Below are 16,063 nucleotides of genomic sequence, written 5' to 3'. Positions count from 1 at the left end.
GTGTGTGTGTGTATCTGTGTGTCTATGTGTGTGTGTATCTGTGTGTCCCGATGTTGTGTGTGTGTGTGTGTGTGTGTGTGTGTGTGTGTGTGTGTGCACGTGTGGGCACCTTTCCGGACAGGATGCTCTTGACCTCGGCGTCCTCGGCCGACTGCGGCGCAGGGATGTCCGGGTTGCTGCTGCTGCGGATCCTGGACTGTAGCAACATGCTGCCCACCGTGCTGGCCGTCGCTCTGCCCAGCGTGCTGTAGCGCGCCTCTGGGTGCACCTGGTGCCCACCTGCCCACGCCATGCCACAGCAGAGAGAGGGAGGGAGAGGGAGAGAGAGGGAGAGAGGGATAGAGGGCAAGGGGGAGAGGGAGGGAGAGGATGAGGGAGAGAGGGAGAGAGAGAGAGAGAGGCAGAGAGGGTGAGGGCAAGGGGGAGAGGGAGGGAGAGAGGGAGAGAGAGAGAGAGAGAAAGAGAGAAAGAGAGGGAGGGTGAAAGAGAGGGAGAGGGAGGGAGAGAGAGAGGGGGAGAGGGAGAGGGAGAGGGAGAGAGAGAGAGAGAGAGAGAGAAAGAGAGGGAGGGTGAAAGAGAGGGTGAGGGAGGGAGAGAGAGAGAGTGCCAGTCAGCAAGAGCCAATCTCAATGGATGCTCTTAACTGATGTATTTAATGGTGGTTCCTCTGAAAGGCCATGGTAAGGCTGAACAATAACATGTTGACTGAACAAAAACAAGGGAATACTGTAGGAGAAATTCAAACACATGCACAAGAGAAAGAAAGAGGCTTTCACCTCTCTGCCCTGATGGAGTCATGCCAGAGGGCCATGCCATCCTCAAGCAAATGCCAAACCACACAGTTGTAGCACAGACTGCTGTAGCACACAACTGGCTGTAGCGTCCGTACCACATGGGGGTCTAAAGCAAGTGGTGTGCTTCTCTGTGCACATTTGCACGTGTGTGTCATTGGCGCGTGGTCCCAATTTTTGGGAAGCACACGACACACCCCACACATGCGCATTGGCGCAATTCTAATCACGTGGCGCGTGCGCCGGACAAAGACGTGGGAACATGTGACGGCCTTAAATGCCCACGGGGACCCGGGTTCGAATTAGTCCCAAGGTCATTTCCCAATCCCACTGTCCCAAGGTCATTTCCCAATCGCACTGTCCCAAGGTCATTTCCCAATCCCACCCCATATCTTACTCGCTTCCGGTCACTTTTCACTATCCTATCTGAATAAAGGCAAAACGCCCTAAAATATACTTTCATAAACAAACAAACAAACAAACAAACAAACAAACAAACAAAGACAGTAAAGGGGCTGCGTGCCGTGGGCATCTCTCCCTCACCTGTGCTGGCCATCTCCCCCTGCGTCTCGGGCAGTCGGAAGGCGTAGTACAGGTACTTGGCCAGCAGACAGTTCCTGCCCTGATGGTCCCTCTCCAGCTCCTGGCTGTTGTGGAGGCTGTTGATGATGGACACCACCGACTCGAAGGCGATCTGTCCCAGGTTGGCTGTGAGGAAGCAGAGAGGAGTTGTACTTGGAGGACTTTTGGAGATTTTGGAGGGTTGCAACGTAACCATATGGTCAGTGTTTCAGAAACGGTGTCATTCCTCTAGGTATAGTGCTTTACTTCTGGTAAATCAATTAAATGTCAATCATTATTATTACTAATATTATTACTAATAGTAGTAGTAGTAGTAGTAGTAGTAGTAGTAGTAGTATATTATTAGCATGCTACCTTGACCTAAATGACAAATCATAGCAGTAAGGCTGACATAAATATGTATACATACAAGGGCGTAAAACATTACAAACAAAAGGGCGTAAAACATGTACAAACATGGTAACATTGTGCTACTGTCACTTCGCTGCAACACGAGTATAAGCTGTGTCCTCCTGACGCATCTGTCCTGAGATAGTTTTTCATTTTTTTGTTTGTTTGTTCTGAGTGTGCTCGTCCATGAAAGTGCATGTGATTCTTGGGTGTGTTTGTGCACATGCTTCTATGTGTGTGTGTGTGTGTGTGTGTGTGTTCATTTCCACAGGTGTGTTCTATCGAGTCCTCCTCACCCGTTTGCCCGGCGATGACCATGGGCTGCATGATGAGGCGGAAGAGCTTGTCCAGCACCTGGTGCAGGAAGAGCACGAGCGGCTCGAGGCGCGACGAGGACAGCGAGACGATGCTGAGCTTCAGCTCGTGCTCCACCTTGTTCTCGGGGATCTTGTCGTCCCGCAGGCGGATGGGGAAGGTCACCTTGCCCTCCAGCGCGTGGCACAGCGTGAAGAAGCGCTCCAGGTGGTTGTCCTGTCACGGGGGGAGAACGGAGGGGTGTGAGCATGTACGCACTTCAACGTGTGTGTGTGTGTGTGTGTGTCTGTGTGTGTGTGTGTGTCTGTGTGTGTGTGTGTGTGTGTCTGTGTGTGTGTCTGTGTGTGTGTGTGTGTGTGTGTGTGTCTATGTGTGTGTGTGTGTGTGTGTGTGTGTGTCTGTGTGTGTGTGTGTATGTGTGTGTGTGTGTGTATGTGTGTGTGTGTGTGTGTCTGTGTGTCTGTGTGTGTGTGTATGTGTGTGCGCAAGTGTGTGTACAATGTTCTATATGTGCAATGTTCTATATTTGTGTGCATGAATGTGCTTGATTTCATTACTGTGCTTGTTTTATTAAGTTTGTGACTATGTCCATGTTTCTGTGTGTGTGTGTGTGTGTGTGTGTGTGTGTGTGTGTGTGTTTCCCCTCTAAGGTGTGTTTACACTACACGACATACCTGAGTGTGGACTGAGGACACAGCCTGCAGCTCCAGGTTGAACACCCCTTTGTGGCTCTCCATCCACTTCACAGGAGGCACCTGAGTCGGTATCCTCTACGGGGACAACACGCCAGAACATCATCATCATCATCATCATCATCATCATCATGACCCACACCTCTGTTCTCAGCCACACACGATTCATTCCTTTACATGGTCAGTGACCAGTGTTACTCGTTAATCACTGATCTGAGATCAGATGATCAGAGCTGGTCTGGGTGGATGTTAAGTGAGCGGGCACATGGTGCTCACCTCTGGGGAGTGCATGGAGTAGTTCACCGGCAGCTTCTCCAGCGCAATGGGGAGACAGTACTGACCGGTCTGCAGACGGTCAGTATGCACTATGGGCAGCCACTGCAATGAGAAACATAACACTATGCATCATGTGCTGCACAGTACATCATGACATTTATCATATCATAGAGAGTAGATACAGAGCTTGTGCCAAACAGTACAGATTCTGGCACAGTCTCTCTGCTCTGGGTGTAACACATGATCATTTGGGTTATCTGGTTAGTTAAGTATTCTTTGGCTTAATTACAACAGATATAGGCAATGATCTTCGGTCACAGTGAGCAGGACACTGGTACAGTTATAGGATGTCCCTGTCCCAATTCCAGTCGCGTATCTCCCCCCAAGAGCAGGCAGGGCTTCAGCAAGGCTTAAGGCAGTGCTTGAAGTTATCAGAAAGTTTTGCAGACATTGTTTTTCAAATCTTAAAACATCCTGGCCCACTTCTCAATTCTGGCACAGTGCTTGGACACGTTAGGCCCTGCTTCTGTCCATCTTTCACTACTCTGGTGCTGCAGGCCATGGCCGGCCGACAGACAGACAGAAAGCCCTTGGGACGACTCACAGAGTATCCGACGAGGGACTCGACGGCGCCCGCCTGGCTCTGCTTCTGCTGGCAGCTGATGTGGTAGAAGGTGAAGAGCAGGTGGTGGCGCTCCGTCAGCTTCGCCGGCAGCTTGATCTTCACCTCCTCATAGAAGTCTGGCGACCTGAGACCAAAGCCGTCGGGTCAGTCATTGATTATACCGTATATGCCACTCAGACCTCAGCTAAATTAATACATTATTATTTTGTTAATCATATTTTTTTGTTATTCGAGGAATTGTATAAATTATACTTGCTTGTTATGGTAAGTCACTGGTGTATAAGCCTCTGTAACAAATTCCGGGCCACTGGATTTTCCAAATATGACCTAAGGATAGGAATCAGAACATCATTATATTTATATTTACAGAATATATATGAATGTAAATCCATTCCTCCCATAAGTTCCATAGGTTTCCTTAAGATGTGATGATTCATGTTGACTTGACAAAGCAGTGCCGTTTACTATATAACACTGATTTGGTCAATGAAGTGAACTGCAAATGACTTACAGGTAGAACACTGGCCGGCTCCTCTCCGCTCATGAACTGGATTTTGATAGTGATGTTCCTGGCCGAGGTGAGCCGATTGGCCACATTGAGCCGCTGAGGGTAAACAAACAGGATGTTTCTGTGAAAAGGGAAAAATACAAACAGAAAGGTTAAACAAAAACAAAGGTTAAACAAATAAACACAGGCTGATGTCATGATCTGGTGAAACTCTCTGTTTTTGCCAAACAGACAGCAAATTAAAAACAGTCTGGAACTGATCTTGGCTTCGCGCGGCTGACAGGCTGCTGCACTACCATAGCAAACCAGTAGGTGGCAGCAGAGTTACATGGCGATAATGATAACATCACTCAAGTGCAACTTTCGGAAGAGCAAGAAGAGAGTGTAGGACAAAGGTTATGAGTTAACAGGTTACTAGCATTGGGGTAAACTGCAGAGTGGAAATAATCCAGTAGCCCCTCTATCCGTTGCGGTCTTACAGGAAGAAAACAGAGCATGTCTTCTGTGAGATGACATCTTGTATAATGACCTGTAAATGCTGTGAGGGACGTAGACCTCACTGGAGGGGAACTCCAGGACCTCTTTGATCAGGCGCGGGTTCTTCTCAGCCAAGGGTTTGACCAGGAGGAGCTCAGGAGAGAGGCAGCCCGTCATGCTCTCTGGTGCCGGCTGCACCTCCAGTTTGATCATACCTGAAAAGCAAAACACAACCTTCAAATAAATGAATAGCCACCTGATTATTTCACCAACATGCAACGCAATAAGATGTCTTTAGACATGCAATACTCGTTATGTATTTACACTTAACACTTTTCAAGCTGTCTGGTAGGCGGCTGTCGATGAATTAAACACAATTAAAGAAAAGTAAAACATGTTTTTAAAGACATGGGCCTACATATGTCTAGATAAGGGTTTAAGGGGTTGAGTTCACCTGGTATTGTCTTAGTTCGTCTCTGTATTGACGTTCTCTTGATATCGCCCAGAAACTTGAACAAGTCCTCATCACTCAGGCGGTCGCCCTCCTAAACACATGAATGGAAGACCTCAGTGGAGCCGTAGTTAATCAACATGCTCTGAGGCAAAGACATCTGGCACAATGTCACAGACATAAATCATAAATCTAATATTTGGATGTAGTACAATTTCAGCTTGAAAAACAGGGTGGTTCAATAAATGTTGTTTGGCTAACTGAGGCCTTTCCATGATGATGTCTAACAAGACACACCAAAAAGCGAGACACATCATGGCAATATCTCTCTTCAAACGTAACCTGAGGCTGCATTTACACCACAAACAACAAACAAGCCTACATAAAACTATCCTCATGACTTTGCACTGGGTTTGTAAAAGTATGTAGCCCATGACCCTCAGAGGTAGTTGTGTGCATGGAGCATGAAGGTGCTTCCTATTAAAGAAGGCTCCTGAGTTGCATTGTGGGACAGACCTGTTTGAAGAGGGTGTTGATGGTGATGTTGGCAGGTTTGAACCCCGACAGGTTGTACTGGTCCTCCATGTACATAAAGCGGTCAGAGTTCCGTCGTGGCAGATAAGCCCTTCTTTCCAAACTACTACCTTTACCTGTTTAACCGAACAAATGTCTGTTGATGTTACCGTGTTCTTGACATCAGATAAATAGGTCTATTGGTTATCTACACAAGTAGAGTCATCTCTGACTCTAAAAAGAAAGAAAATGTTCTAACATTTTAATAGTGTTCTAACGTTCTAATAACACCTAATTTCTCCTGTAAGTAGAAATGAGACAGAATGCAAAAGCAAACTGCCCTTCATATGACATGCCATGATGGTATTATGGATATACGGCATGATGAAATGCTTCCCGCCTACATGTACGTGTAAAGTGTTTTGTCTCACCGTTAACACTGTCGGCCTCAGCCATGTCTCGTTCCAGCGTGGTGGTGGTCACACCCATGATGTTGACCACCCCCCATGCAAAGGGCATCCGATAGCGGCCGAGCCTCTGACAGAACTGCTCCGCCTGGGTCTTCAGCTTGTCCAGTTTATCCCGATTCTGAAATGATACATACTCACATATTAGATCACTAGCTGCAGCTTGTGAGCACTTTGCACTTTTCACTGATTGGATTAAAAATTGCATCGGCAACATTGGTGTGCGAGTTCTTTCTAGACTGAAGCACTGTTGAGCTGTTAAAATGTTTTTCTAGTATACCGTTTTATTGAAACCTATTCAAGAACTAGATTTCTTTATGCATTGTAACCCTATTTCTTAATACATTGTGCTTTGAATGTCTAACTGTAGAACTTGTATCATTGTTTCGGACAACAGCTAGGCAAATAAAGAAAAGGGTTCCACAAGATTCTTAAGTGAAGGACAATGAAACGTGTGCTTTCAGTCTAGATCCAGCCCTAACCCAAGCATCATGGGGACTTGTCTGTTAAATGATAACTAGATGAGAGGGTGTTGAGTACCTTAGCTGTGTCACTCTCTCTCATGCTCATGTAGGGGTCTGCACAGTCACTTATCTCCCCCTGCTGTAGCACCTTCTCAATCTGAAAACACACACACACACACACACACACACACACACACACGCACACGCACACGCACACGCACACACACACACATGCACACACACACACACACATGCACACACACACACACACACAAACACACACACACACACACACACGCACACGCACACGCACACGCACACGCACACGCACACACTCACACGCACACACACACACAAACACACACACAAACACACACACATCGATGTGAGAACAGTGTTTCTCTGTGTCATACTATAGTCCTACTACCTACTCAAAAGACACATTTTAGTACACAGTGAATCCATACAAAAGTAATGCATGTTATATGCGTTGTATGTGCATGATGACAATGGCGTTTCCAACTGGCACGTACGACCACCCATACAGTATGAGTACATGTGTTAGACAGGGAAGCATATGCCCAGGTATGCCCTTTACCTTGACTACCAGGTATGCCCTTTACCTTGACTACCAGGTAGATGTCTTGGGAGGGCTGTGTGATGGAGAAGATGGCCGCCTTGGCCTGGCTGGAGGGGTCGATGCTGGGGGTGTGAGGCCGCAGGAACCCCCTCATCGTGTCCGAGTTCAAGTCAAAGTGGAAGTCCTCAGAGATCTACCGTTAGACAGGCAGAGAACATGACAAAAATGAGTTCTGACCCTGGTGAAGTGCACAAAGTGTGTGTGTGTGTCTGTGTGTGTGGGGGTGTGGGTGTGTGTGTGTGTCTCCGATGGGGATAGGGAAGGGTAGATTTCTACGAAAAGCATCATCATGATTTCAAAATCTACTTCCTGTGGCAGGGTCAGCAGCACACTCACAGGGGTAAAGAAAACACAGAGATCCATGAACACACACACACACACACACACACACACACACCTATGCAAATGCAACAGACCACACACAAGGAAACCTTGCACTACACAAACACAGGAGGATTTAATTTGCATGCAATCCCAACGTACATCTACTGAAGGACTCGATTACACTCAACAGTCCTCCCTCAACACACACATACGTGTCCCAGGCAAAATGGTACCACTGACCAAGAAACATCATATACAGAACACACACAACAATTAAACTGTGTGTGCAAAGTATTGTCGGTTGCTGTTCTCTTTGAAATCATTACATCAGTTAAACTCAGTCATATCTCCAAAGGTCGATCAGCTAAAAGTATGACCAGTTAATATGTCATTTATCTTCATGTTCTGACGGCATAGTAAGTACACATGTGATAACAGATCAGCTGGCATCCAACAGAAGAAAACATCAAATTCCTTCACGGTTTGGGTCAAGGAGGCTCACTTAATACAGTATGTCCCTCGCTGAGGAGACGTCGCCCCTCCTTAAGGCAATGACATACAATATCCTGTTGCTGGGGAAGGCCAGTGATCTGAACACAATCCCAGTGAGGGCTTCAGTGTGCTCTGTTGTCTTCCCCACAGCTGGGTCAACTCCCTTCATTTGAAACAGAAAGTTTATTTTCATCTCCCACATCAAGACTAAGCGAGGGTGAACGCTCTGAGGTTTTGGCACTTGTACGTGAAGTTCGCTTTTTTTATATTTCGCAAGGCCCCACAGCAATTGTGACAACACTTTTTTTTTTCAGAATTCAATCATGGTTCAACGGAGTGCAAACGTCCAGTAAAACTTTTTCCACGGCATTACAAATGTGTTGCCTCTGATATTTTTAGTCGTTTCGGGATTTTCAGCGGAACGTTAAGTGGGTCACAGATGTGAACCAACTGCCTGGACGCTCACGATGGCACAGATGCTGTCTAATCACCTGTTTGGCTTTGGCAAGAGTAAAAACCAAAACAAAATCATCTGCCCTTCCTCGGATTGCAAAGAACACACAGTGCTACATATTTGTTTCAAATCCTGCGTCTCTCTCATTCTCTTCTGAAGTCACTGTATGAGTTGTGTCCAACTCGTAACCTACAAAAATGCCCTGGTTTTCAGAGAGAGAATAGGTTGTTTGTGCTTGTTTTAACAGGGACCCCTCCGTCGTTCCTCCCCAAGGAAGGCCTCTCTCATTAAAGTTACCATAACATATTCCTCTCAAGTAACTGGAACCATATTAGGACGACACAGCCTATTGGGTGTGGATCTCTCTGTTTTCTGGAACATAGAGCCAGTTACCTCACACACTTTATATGAAGCCCACAATAGAAGCTGAGGCTCATAAACAAAACAAAGAAAAAACCCATGTGATGCTTTTTTGGCCAGCACAGACTCACACAGTACATCAGACATCAGGCCATCACTGTGTCATGTCGGCACTGCCCTTCGGAGATCCTCTGGCAGAAACACACTCATGTTCATGTGATCTTCCCAAAGGTTTCAACCCAGGCAGACACAGAGAGACAGAGCACTTAGAAATGTTTCACAGCTCCTAGCTGTGCTGTAAGTCCCAAGGATAAGGACGAAAAACAACCGCACCCACCCATCCACCCACCCATGCTTTTTCTGCCCCAGGCTGAAGGAGATGCTTACCTTCTTCTTCTCTTTGAGGTCATATAGGGCCATGGTTGCAAAAACTGGTTCTATATCGATCTCAAACCTGCTCAAACCAGAAGAGGGAGAGAGAGAGAGAGGGAGAGGGAGAGGGAGAGAGAGAAATACATTGCAGTAGTGAGTGTTTGTGGGAAGCAATTAAGGGCTGGCCTGTCCTATAAGAACCCCACGGATTTAATAAAAATTCATATGCTTTTTTAGGCTTTAGAAAATGTGATAACATCTTCTTGGTCATCTTTTTTTATTCTGTGTATGAAACATTGTTATGATTAATTTAGAGGAAATCATGTGTTTTAACCCCTCAAGGGATTTAATTAACCCCCCCCCCCCCGCCCACACACACACACACACACACACACACACACACACACTTCCACCTGCAACATCCCACCCATCAAGAGCCACTTAATATTACATGCAGCATTGCATTCCGCTTTTTGTTTTTAAATCATAATTTATCTCATGTTCATTTTCATAATATACTAATGACCCTCATACCCTGAAGCATTATGATAATTAATGTACTCATGTACTCATAATCTCATGTACTCTCATGTACATGGTCCATTGCATATCCATCTCTAACTAAGCTGTCATATTCTGTAATGCCAGGCATTAGAGACATCTATCTAAATAAGATGTCACTAAAACAACTGGCTGAATAGTCTTTCTGTGGCTATAAATGGAAGGTTATTGGAGTTTGATAATTACTTGATGGCTTGGCATCTGACGTAGATCCGGTGACCCATGTGTTCCCGCGGACACTCCGGCTTAGGCCTGATCTCCACAGCATCATCCTAGTGTGTGTGTGTGTGTGTGTGTGTGTGTGTGTGTGTGTGTGTGTGTGTAGTGAGAGTGGTGTGTGTGTGTGTGTGTGTGTGTGTGTGTGTGTGTGAATGAGAGTTCATGTGTTGTGTGTGTGTGTGTGTGTGTGTGTGTGAGTGTGTGTGTGTGTGTGTGTGTGTGTGTGTGTGTGAATGAGAGTGTGTGTGTGAGTGAACGAGTGAGTGAGTGAGTGTGAATGAGAGTTTGTGTGTGTGTGTGTGTGTGTGTGTGTGTGGGGGGGGGGGGGGTCAGAGAAGAGAGGACATCACGTTCAGTGGGCCCATAATGACCGTGTTGATCTCTGACGTTTATTGAGGGCTGCTAGTCAGCTCAAGTGGAAGTATGTGGTCAAAATCTCACCCCTAAAACACTCAGCTGTCAAGACTGAAACAACAATCACGCTGATGCTGAAAGATGCTTTAACAACGCACAAGCCTCAACTATGTGTGGGTTGGACACCACCGCTACCGAGTGACGTAATGAAAATCATCAGGGTTTCTCTGATGAAAGGAGTTCAGAAAAAGGATATGCAACAAGCAGATTCAATTGCTCATTTCCACAAAAATACAGTCAAATATTTTAGTAGACAAAACATTAAGCCCTGCTGAATGAAACTCAAATGTCTCGGTGCTTCTCCGATGACAGGATTTTTAAAAAGCTGTGCTGTGGTTGAATAACTTCTTTTAAACCTCCCTCCAGACTTTTGACTTCTTTTAAACCTCCCTCCAGACAAAATTGTGAGTCTTACATCAACATGTATTTATTTGGTGGATGTTTCCACCCTAAGTAACTGAGGTTTCTATCGCATTAGCATGCAGATTCCCTGGGAATCAAACTCAGACCGGATCAATAACATTACTAGCGTCTCCCACAAATCTGCTAAAAGCTCCAAGAGAACAAAAAACAAAGAGTTGCTGGTATTAGAGTCTTTACGGTACCTCGTCGGCAGGTGGGTAGAGGGCAAAGAGTTCGGGGTGGCGGTTGCCCTGCCGGGCCTCTTGGTTTAAGCGGTCCAGGTCCTCAGGGTTGCTGAAGCGCAGCAGGCTGTCCACGCGTGCGTCCGGCTGCAGCGCCCGCAGGTCGAAGTTGGAGGACGTGAGCGTGGTGCGGCTGGACTCGTCGCAGAGCACCGCCAGAGACGGGGACCTCACCTGCAGCAGGGCAGGGATCCATGGGACATGAGACATGATATGCAGCATATACAGTATATATCACATATACATAATAAAGCCCTTTTTAATCTCAATGAAATACAGCACGACACATACATTAATATATATATAAATAATATATATATATATATATTTAGTATATATTATACACATTTTATAATGTAAATTCACACTGTTGCAGATCTCCACAGAAAAACACTGAAGAAAATCCCCATGCAAAGACTTGACCCTGTTATAACAGCACTTCCTCTGTTGTGAAACAATGCATTCCTGCTCCTGCGTCCCCCTGCCTCCAAACGGAGTCACTGAGGTGGTACAGCACGAGACTACACATGCCCTGACAGTGTGTGACATTAAAACTCTGATTACAGACTCACACTTTAGCTGTGTACAATGAGGGAAAAAGCAGTGTGATTCTTGATTTTTGTAATTGTATGGAACTTTACCAGTACGCTTTTCTTCACCAATTAGGCAAAACTAGTTAAAAACCAGCTTTAAAAGTGTGTTATGTAAACAGTTGAATGTGTCAATAGCAAATGAAGGGTCCATATTTCAAGAGAACAAAAAACCTGGCCTAAGACTTCACTAGAGGGGAACACTGTTCCAGACCGCATGGATCTGGCCTGGAAGGAGCAGGGACTGACAATGGGCTTGTTTTTCCCGCGGACAGCCTTGGACGCTGATGAGAAGTACACCACTGAAACAAGGGCTCTGTGGTTGGGATCATTAATACTTGGCAGGGCAGACCAGGGACGGAAGCACAGGGAGAGAGGGAAGGAGAGAGAGAGAGGGAGGGAGAGAGGGAGGGAGAGAGGGAAGCGTGGGGGGGGCAGAGTGAATGAATATTCATGCTTCATTGTGTGGTAAGCCTTGGACAAACAGGAGGGGATCCATGCCCAGATGCTGGTAATGGGAAACACAGGGACACTTTCTCTTCTTTTGGCCCACTCCACTTTCTCACTCCATTTCTTCCTCTCCCTCCCTTCCCCTCTTCTTCATACCCCAACTCTCTTGGCCTCCCTCCACTCACCACTGCTCTCAAAACAGGCCGTACTACAGAGTAGGAAATAACTGGATGATAAAGATGTTAAAATGATTACATTATAACAAAGCCTTGAAGGCCCTATCTTTATCAGACCTGTCTATTTTAAACTTTTAAAATAATTGTCATACTATCATTAAGCTCACTTTATGATGAACCCACATCAGTTCTGGCTCTATCTGTGAATCTTGCACTGTCCTTGTTTCTCAAACCTATAAAACAGAACCTTGGCACAATCGGTCTGTTGTATAATATTGCAACACCAACACCACTGCCAATTTCCTATCACTTATCACCTACAAAATGTCCTCCATTTCAAAGTTATTTATTTGATAAAATATGTTCACTGTATAGATGAAATGGGTTGCTTCAGTTTAAGTTATAGACATTATGAAAATATTAATCCTCTTCTAAGAAAATGTGTGTGGTAAATCGCTGTACTATGTAATAATGAAACTATTTCATGCAGGTGTGCACTTGTTGGATCTGACACGCAGTTCATATCTTAAAATCCAGTTTCACTTTCTGTGTTTTGGTTTGGCTTTGCCAGTGTTTCCCTAGTTACCAGATCACAACACAAGCGTGCTATACGCTCAAAGGTTGTAGCCTCACACACTCACTTTCACATTCACGGTATGAAAGATTAATCATTTACTTCAAGAGAGCATTTGGAGAGAAACAATCGTGTTACTAAGTTTGGTCAACTCAGCCTGAGGACACAACTGCCTATATCACACTTTAAAGCCCACTAAAAGCTCACATAAATGATGAGTTTTCACATAGATCACCGTTACCCGAGGTCACCGAGTACTGTCAGTACAAAAAAAAACAATCGGTTTTACCTAGCTCGAGTTGCTGCAGCCAACAGCTAAAGCAGCCAGGCAGCTACAGTGCTACACTCTCTGGGGGACTCATGAACATGGACATCTAAGTGAAAAATAACAGGAATTCCCCTTTAACACTCACTAAAAGATCACACAAAAGGCCCACAGTGATTACATCTGTAGGCATCCAACACTGTGCAGGGCTGCGCATCAGTTCCACTGAAGCACCAGCACATAACAGGTTTTTCGCGCACTGACACAAAATTTTATTTACAGAATAAAATCTCTGTGACTACAGAATAAAGCTCATACGTGAAGCATTCATCCCTGAAACAACACTTTCGCAGGGAGATGTAGTCTGTGGGTTGGGTTGGATGCTCACCAAAACTGCAGTATGCACAGCAGATTTCCCTACATGTCATACCATCACAGTTTATATTGTACACACTGAAGTGTGAGTAATGAGTGAGAAATTTCATATCTGGAAACATCTGTTAGTATGGAGATGACAATGACACATTCTGTTTGGTCCTATCCACACACATCTGTGACAGCTGTTGATTTGAGGATGTAATTAAATGGGGAAAACATCATTAAAATCATGCTTTTCCATCATTTTCAAAGCAAAGAATCCCATCTTCAACTCCTTATCAACCCCTTAACCATTACCTTCTAGGTGTGTGGTCCTGAATTACACTGTCTCTGTACCACTGACCAGAGACTAAACACCAAAGACTATAGTACACACTGCATCATTGGCAAACCCTATCCAATAAAGGAGGTTGAGAATGAGTTTAAATATTTGTTTTTGTAGGAGGGGTCAGTGCAGGCGTACGTACCGCTGGCTCCTGTTTCTTGGGCTGCAGGTCGGACTCAAACACCTGCCTCTGGAGGAGCTTGTGGAGGCCGGGGCGCTCCGAGTAGGCACTCCACCCATCGCCTTGACACCTGAGCAAATCAGAGGCCCATGTAGGTCATGCCTACCTTGACTGAGAACGTTCATCTCATTCAAAAATGTGATGAAGCATCACAGTGCATACTCCCCGTGTGGACACATATTCAGAATAGCATAGGTATGAAACACACTACAACATATATTACTGCTTTTGTTTTATTAATAGTGTAATGGAACGATACGGTATAATGTACTGTAGTATGACTTTTTTTGCTATCAGCAACTAAATGCCTAATAAAAGAGAAGACAACTTGAACATTAGGTGGGCTTCATAGGGGGGTGTTGAGTGAATATGACTAAATTCTGATGGACATATGGATGAAATAACTGTCAATCACAAACATGACACGTGTCGGGAAAAAAAATTAAGCACAAAAAAAATGGAAGAGTATTTCCGTTTAAATGTGTTTAAGCGGACTACGTCAGACTTACCTTCTACTGACTATTAACCAAGGCTGTGTGTAGCTCTGTACACAGTCTCTCACATGTGGGTCAAGCTCCGCCCTGTGGAGGCACAGAAATCCCCATTGAGTGAGAGAGAGAGAGAAAGAGAGCTGTAAATGAAGTTTCTATCCCTCACACAATCAAAGAGCAGAGGATAAACCAAGGGCACCGCACGCATGGACACAATGGAGCTCACAAGAGACAAGTTTTTAAGAGGGACGTCTGGTCTGAATATTTCATGAATGAAGACATTACATTGTGGCTACATTACATTGCTGCTTCGGCAGTGTTTCCCATGACCCGACCGGCAGAAGAACCTTGTCTGACTTTGAGCGAAGATATTTCAGTATTTTGTTTAGTCTAAAATGCTATGGCAGACAATGCCATGCAGTGTTCGTGGACCACACTGCTAATAGTGCGTGATAAGACTGCATGTGTCTCGGAGTCACAACAGGATGAGAAATATGAAGGAGGATGATATATTTTTGCATTCAAGTACCACAGTTTAGATAAGAGGGAGAACATATATTTTCATATTTAAGTACCATGGTTCAAGTCCTCCCTGCTCCTACCATAGATCTGTATGTAAACAATGATAATGTATACAGAGATAAGAGCTAAGTTTATGTTATACAGCATAACTCTCATTCTGTTTCTCAAGGCTGCAAGTGCACAGTAATTACCCCTGCATGTGTCTACGTGTTTATGTGTATGAATGTATGTTTGTGTGTGAGTTTTCATGTGTGTCTCTGTGTGTTTGTGTATGTATGTTTATGTGTGTGTTTGTGTTTGTGTGTGTGTGTGTGTGTGTGTGTGTGTGTGTGTGCATGTATGTGTTCATGTGTGTCTCTGTGTTTATGTTTGTGTTTATGTTTATGTTTATGTTTATGTATGTGTATGTGTATGTGTATGTGTATGTGTATGTGTATGTGTATGTGTATGTGTATGTGTATGTGTATGTGTATGTGTATGTGTGTGTGTTTGTGTGTGTGTATGTGTATGTGTATGTGTTTGTGTGTGTGTTTGTGTGTGTGTTTGTGTTTGTGTGTGGGCGTTCAGCCGGTCCTCCTACCCCTGGTCTGGGACCGAGTGCTGTGCGGTGCGACACTCCCGCTCCACCAGCTCCACCTCCAAGTCGTCGTCGGGGAAGTCGCCGAGCTCCTGCATGAGCTCGGCGTCTCCGCTGCGCAGCTGGGCCATCAGGAACTCCTCTAGATCCACCGGCTCCACGGCATCGTAGGACGAAGGCTACGACAAGAGAAGGGGGAACAAAGGCGCCACGGCAGCACCAAGGCCACGCGATTACGCCATGTGATTACAACAGCCAACACAGATACACGGACTACTCAGTCAACACAGACTAGATATTACATGTGTGACACAGACGCATTACCTCGGTGAGACAGACTAATTACATAGAACACTAAGCCGTGACTGCGCTGTGTTATACACTCAACGGCACAAGCATTTTTCTTTGACAGCAGAGATTACACACACACACACACACACACACACACACACACACACACACACACACACACACACACACACACACACACACACACACACACA

At 45.3% G+C, this 16,063-nt stretch overlaps 1 protein-coding gene across 6 annotated transcripts in view; it reads right to left on the bottom strand.

Annotated features, from left to right (window-relative positions):
• Positions 1-16,063, bottom strand: part of dock8 (dedicator of cytokinesis 8) — a 45,574-nt gene that overhangs the window by 17,516 nt on the left and 11,995 nt on the right. For 5 of the 6 annotated variants that reach the window (XM_076289270.1, XM_076289272.1, XM_076289271.1 and 2 more), the window contains 20 exons: positions 15,564-15,739; positions 14,480-14,551; positions 13,932-14,040; positions 10,993-11,205; positions 9,941-10,026; positions 9,209-9,275; positions 7,175-7,324; positions 6,628-6,708; positions 6,052-6,208; positions 5,624-5,757; positions 5,111-5,201; positions 4,709-4,871; positions 4,183-4,300; positions 3,928-3,998; positions 3,651-3,795; positions 3,047-3,148; positions 2,753-2,848; positions 2,060-2,294; positions 1,335-1,499; positions 110-279 (listed from right to left, as the gene is read on the bottom strand). In XM_076289270.1, the coding sequence (XP_076145385.1) occupies positions 110-279; positions 1,335-1,499; positions 2,060-2,294; positions 2,753-2,848; positions 3,047-3,148; positions 3,651-3,795; positions 3,928-3,998; positions 4,183-4,300; positions 4,709-4,871; positions 5,111-5,201; positions 5,624-5,757; positions 6,052-6,208; positions 6,628-6,708; positions 7,175-7,324; positions 9,209-9,275; positions 9,941-10,026; positions 10,993-11,205; positions 13,932-14,040; positions 14,480-14,551; positions 15,564-15,739 (2,601 nt within the window). Of the gene's footprint in view, positions 1-109; positions 280-1,334; positions 1,500-2,059; positions 2,295-2,752; positions 2,849-3,046; positions 3,149-3,650; positions 3,796-3,927; positions 3,999-4,182; positions 4,301-4,708; positions 4,872-5,110; positions 5,202-5,623; positions 5,758-6,051; positions 6,209-6,627; positions 6,709-7,149; positions 7,325-9,208; positions 9,276-9,940; positions 10,027-10,992; positions 11,206-13,931; positions 14,041-14,479; positions 14,552-15,563; positions 15,740-16,063 lie in introns of those variants that run through there. The other variant, XM_076289275.1, reaches the window with a different exon arrangement.

This window comes from Alosa pseudoharengus, unplaced genomic scaffold, assembly GCF_046254945.1.
Source record: "Alosa pseudoharengus isolate Yale_2024_CS ecotype anadromous, Long Island Sound unplaced genomic scaffold, YU_APseudo_1.1 YU_APseudo_1.1_scf_17, whole genome shotgun sequence".
Lineage (NCBI taxonomy): Eukaryota > Metazoa > Chordata > Actinopteri > Clupeiformes > Clupeidae > Alosa > Alosa pseudoharengus.
This window is presented reverse-complemented; position numbering and strand designations above follow the sequence as displayed.